This window comes from Rhopalosiphum padi, chromosome 3 (genome assembly GCF_020882245.1).
Source record: "Rhopalosiphum padi isolate XX-2018 chromosome 3, ASM2088224v1, whole genome shotgun sequence".
Classification (NCBI taxonomy): Eukaryota; Metazoa; Arthropoda; class Insecta; order Hemiptera; family Aphididae; genus Rhopalosiphum; species Rhopalosiphum padi.
The window spans coordinates 82,209,799-82,215,798 of NC_083599.1; the positions used below are offsets into that span (position 1 = coordinate 82,209,799).

The window sequence follows — 6,000 nt, forward strand, 5'->3', positions numbered from 1 at the left end:
AGCATTAGCATAATAATTATTCTACTCATTTTTTACTATTGGGTAAAGCGTTAGTAAATTTAAATAAAATTGTATTTATTTTGTTTCTCTTAGCTATCAATATCAATCTATTTATTATACTCAATATCTTCTGTTATTCTGTGGTCCTAAACATATTAACAACGTTGAATTATATCACTCAAGTGATCTGAGATTTCGAGATACAAATATTCAAAATAAAAATGTCCAAACGCATAACTGATTAATATTTTCAAAAATCTCATAAAGAAAAACAAATTAAATTAAATATTGAACCTGTTTGTACATATCAATCTCAAAGTTTTGTTACGTCTATTGAACCTAGTAGTTTAACCATTTTTCAAAACAAAAAATGATTCTGTTATACCTGGTACACACGTTGATTATTTGTCTAGTACACTAGATACGTCAGATACGACAGTAAACGAAAGTAGCACAAATACAGAATGGTATAAAGGGTCAAAATTAGATGTTCAATGGTTGTTGAAAACGTTTTCTATGCTCAGCAAAATAAAATTAGGAAAACGATCAGGATTAAAATGCATGATTTGATTTGATCAAATTACAGAAGCTAAACAATTTTCTCGTAATGGGCAAGTCCCGATGGCTGATGGTATACGATGTGATGGTAAAAGAGAATTGATGAGAGTTGTTGACCATTTGCATAGTGATTCTCATGGTGCAGCTTGTAAAACTGATGGGATTCAGCGCCTTTGGTTAACCCAGTCTGATAAACATCCTTGGATTGAAGTTCTTAAAAACCATGAGTCAGAAATTGTTATCGAAATAGCTATTGACGTCCACAATGATAGTAAAATATTAACATTATCTGCTAATTTATGGCCATCTAGATCACTTTCAAAAATGCATGCTGATGCTCAAATTGCTAGTTACGGAGAGTATGGTTTGGATTCTACATTTGTTTCTTTTATGCCATTCACACCTGCACTTCAATATAAAAATCCAATTATATATCGTAAAATGTTAGATACAGTTGCTGAAATCACTATGGAATCTGTCACAAAAGAGTTAAAACATGCCGAATGTTTTTCGATACAAGTCGATGGCTCTGTTGATAAGTACTCGATTGACAACAAGTTCATAACAGCTCGTTATCTTGATAAAAGTAAATCTTTGAAAAATGTGTTTCTCGGAGAAAGTCATTCTTCTAAGCGTGGAGCAGAAGGTTTACTTGATTCGATTATAATTATACTTTAAAAAATCTTAACTTAGAAGATATCGCAAAACAAAACATGACTGGCTTAACTACTGACGGTAACACTGGTAAGAACAGCGATCTCTGGGTAAGACTTCTAGAATATTTGAAAAAAGAAATACTTTGTATTTGGTGCGTAGCGCATAGGTCCGATTTAGTGTTTGGAGATTTACAGGCATCAGTAGTAGAAGTGAAACACTGGAAATCAAATTTGAAAGCTGTTGCAACATTTTATAGAAGTTCTGTGGTACGCACAGAAGAACTTAAATTAATTTCTGAAAAGTCAAAAAACAAGTTCTATCGATTCCCAGAATATTTTGAAGTGCGATTTGTTCAACATCTTATAAACTTAAGTGAATCAGTTTGGAACAATTTAAAAGCAATAAGAATTCATTGGAATTCAATTATCACTAGTGATGGTGGGAATAAAAGTGAAAAATCAACAGCTAAAGGATTTTTAAAGCTGTGGAAAGAAGACGGAGACCAAGAATATTACACTGCATTGATGATGGACATACTTCGCCAATTTGAAAAATTACAAAAATAAGGCCAAAAATCGATGACCACTTTGTGTGACGTTGAAACAACAACAACAGAAGTCCTAGAATCATTGACTTTAATCAAATCGATTTGTATTCCTGGTGGAAAAGAAGAAGATTTAAAAAACAAGATATGTAGTACAGAATTAGAAAATGAGAAATATGATGACAATATTCAAACACGAACTATTCGAAATTCGTATGTTTCAACAAGACGTTGTGTTTCAAGAGTTAAGACTGAAATTATCCTAAGTGCCATTGAATTTCTACAACAGCGGCTTGAATACGAACAAAAAAGTATTATAGATCGACTTAAATCATTTTTAAACGCACAGAGTGCTATAGAAATGATTTCTTCAGTACGATGTGATGTCGAAGGATTATTTGACAAAACTAATTTGAGTCAGTTCAGCGATGAAGTACTCGGGCTCTATGCGGCAGAAAATCTACCAGCGCCACGTAATATTACGGATTTCACTGGAAACCTGTATTATTGTTTAAAAATAAGTACACCAAATACTTTGTTTTCCAAACTTGTGCAGACGTATATTTCTATTACTCCTCATAGTTGTAGACCTGAGCGCGCTGTATCTTACCATACAATTTTAAAAACAAACAAACAGTCTAACTACTCGATGGAAGCGATTAATAGTCGCCTTTACATCGCTTTAAATAGTAGTGGTACAGCCCATTTTGATCCTAGACCATCAGTTGCTAGATTTTTACAAAAAAAACAACGTCGATATAAGTTACCAGACGAACAAGCTTTTAAAGATCATTTCTACATAAAGAAGTTTTTTGAAGAAGTTTGAAATTATATTATAATTTTAATTCTTATATCTATCTTTTAATGTGGTTTTTTTATACTTACATAATATGAATACTGTATTAAAAATTGATTCGATTTTTTTAATTACAAAGAATAAATTTAACTTTTTACTTTATTTGTTCCTACTTAATGTGTTTTGTGAGTTGTGATGGTATTGTTAGATTTAGATAATGTTTTATATATTTACACCGAAAAATTTTTTTAGTCATAATATGTCGATTTTGATTATGAGATGTAGAGTAAAATTTTTTTATTGTCGCCTAGTGATAATTCCTTAAAATATCCTCTGGTATGGATGGTAGAATGTCGGCACCCAGAAGCAAATCTACGTCACCAGGAATGTGATACAACGGATCGGTTAACGGTAAGTTGTGGATATGCTTCCATTGTCCAGGTGTCACCGAAATTTGTGGAGTTTTACCGGTGATGTGTGGAACAATCAACGCGTCTAGACTAAGGGTGGGCGTCAATTTGTTATGAGGAGTCACAAGTAAAATCGATGTTCCACAAACAGGAGTAGTAATAGTGTTGGAAAACGTGGTGATGGTTACAGATGAGCGTCGACGATTAAGCACAAGAATGTCAGCTGACTTTTCTGTGATAAATCTAGCTTGGGAGCCACTGTCTAACAGGGCGCGAAACGAATGACGGCGACCATCGGTAGCACAAATGTCCAGAAGCACTGTTGATAGTAATACCACTTAACAGGGCTGATCCTGTACAACTAACGAGACCATGATTGGAGGATCACCTGCACTACCATTGCCGTGTACTACCATGGAGCTACTTGATGGTGGATTCGTGGCTGCACTTGACTCAAAATGCAAAAGAGTATGGTGTGAACGATTGCACATTTGACATTTAAACTTTGATGGACAAGCAGCGGACGAATGTCCACAACCGAGACAGTTTATGCAAAGACGCTGTGTTTTTACAAGTTGAAACCGATCGTTTGGCCACCGTTTATTCACTGCCAGATTATTAACAGTGGTGCATCCGAAAAATACTAAGTGATACCTACATGACATTGGAAGCTTGAAACCACTATTTTTTACATCTGTTGATTTTGATAGTTCTCCAATTTTTTCTTCAAAAATTTTATTTTTTACAATAATTTAGCAGAAATATACTAATACTACGATTATCTTTTAATTTACAGTTATTTCTGAATGAATAACCAATAACGTTTTATAGGTACCCTTATAATTATAAGTTATAACCCACTGACTGTATTCAAATTCAATATATCTAAATGTGTACGCTATACATATACGAGATTTGTATTTGTATTATACGAGTATTAATATGGAATCTCTGCAATATATATATATATATGTAATATATATTACCAGTACTAGTAATAAAAAACTAAAACAACGTGCAAAATTGATGAGCAGTTGCTAGTTTCAAATATTAATTCTATACCTACTTACTTACACACCGTTACCGTGAATATTAATGAGTTCAAAAAAATATAAAACTAAATACTGAGTTCATTTTATAATTTTATAAATAAAATTATAATATATAAGTAATATACTATTATGTAAATATTCCTAACCCCAAGGTCATTATAATTAATTAGTAGATCGTGAATTGGTGCAAGCAATAATAGTGAAGAATAGTGACCGACAAAGGTAATCACAACTAGTTCCTAGTCAATTGAAATTTAATAACAATTAACACCTATCACAAGTTAAATCCTTTATCATATACCTATAGTATATATTCATTATTCATATGTATATTTTGCAAATTTTAATGACAAGTATTGTATTGTATTATCATAAACCTCATGACTTTTAATAATTTTTTTAGGTTTCAGAAAAACTGTAAAAACAAAACAGTTTTCGATCGGTTGTTAATGCTCCCCCCACTACCCAATGGGTAAATACCAAAGACGCAATTAGGGGGCGCTTTGTATTATCACTCCCAATCAATGTGTGCCCAGATAACTAAATTTTTATTTAGATAAAGATAAAGATTAACTACAAATATTTTATCTAGATAAAGATAAATATAACTACAGTCAAAACTCTTTATAACGAAACCCTTTACAACGAAAAACTCTATATAACGTAAACACTACATAATAATGGTTGGTTTGCTATATAACCCATTAGACAATTCATTCTCTATAACGTATTAGTCACTCTCAATGGGAAAATAGGATGCAGAATTAAAGGGGCGAAAAGTTTTGTTACTCGTGGATAATTGTCCTGCTCATCCCAATCTATCTAACCTTATGAACATAGAGATGATATTTTTCCCAGCTAACACAACTAGTATCTTACAGCCTATGGACCAAAGTGTTATAAAAAGTTTGAAAGGCCACTATAGAAAGAAAATATTAATGGAAATTATCGAATCTGATGGCAATGCCTCTATCAATATGCTTGATGCAGTGAACTTCTTAAGTAAAGCCTGGGAAGAGGTAACAGCAGAAACTATACGGCATTCTTTTCGTCATGCTGGACTTCGAAGTTTTGCCAATGCTGAAGAAGAAATAGAACAATTTGAGAATGAAGATGATACACTGAGTGAGTGGATTGCTCAGTTCAATACACCGCATACTTTTACTCCTGAGGACCTACAAAACTATGTAGAAATAGACGAGAATCTAATTACAACAATATCGTTAACTGATGAAGAAATCCTAAATGCAATGACAAAAGGCGAGGAGGAGCAAAAGGAAGATGAAGAGGAAGCACAACCTGACGAAGTCGTAATACCAAGTATTCAACAAGCACTTGATGCGGCTAAATTATTAGAAAAGTACTTATTGTTTCATGAAGATGATCCAAAGTTATCCCAAAACATGGGAGAAATTCATAGAAAAATACAAAACCAGTATTGGCAAAATAAAAAAGTCCAAACTAAGATGACAGACTATTTTAAATAAAGTATAAATATGTATAGTATAAAAATTAAATTATATTTAATAAGTATGTATAATAATTAGGGCTGGGATTTTAATGCCCTAAAAAACCCCGAAAAATGCCCTTAAAAAATACATAGTTTTAGTATAAATCTAAAAAAAAAGTTGTACACATAGACAGACTTAATCTCATAGACGTGGACTTCGTTCAATCTGAAAAAAAAATATTTTTATAAATTATTTAATACGTTTAGATCGTATATTTATTTACCTGTACATTCTGAACTGTTACACTGAACCACGAGAGCTTGTTTCAGATTTTCAAATAAAAATGATCTTCTGTTGTCTGCCAGTAAGTTCTTGTAGATGGAAAAACTCCTTTCAACATCTACTGAAGTGATTGGCGAATATTTGAAGAACGCTAAATCATTCGCTGTAAGATCATCCGGAATTTCATTTGTTGCGCCTTGACCGTTCAAAATATCAGATATATCGGAAATGATTTTAAATCCTTTGTTTT

General features: G+C 32.4%; 1 protein-coding gene across 1 annotated transcript; it reads left to right on the forward strand.

The window, feature by feature from the left end:
- The first annotated feature begins 4,859 nt into the window (after positions 1-4,859).
- Positions 4,860-5,504, forward strand: LOC132926239 (tigger transposable element-derived protein 4-like). The gene has a single exon (XM_060990577.1). The coding sequence runs from the start codon at positions 4,860-4,862 to the stop codon at positions 5,502-5,504; it is 645 nt and encodes a 214-aa protein (XP_060846560.1).
- Positions 5,505-6,000: the final 496 nt, after the last annotated feature.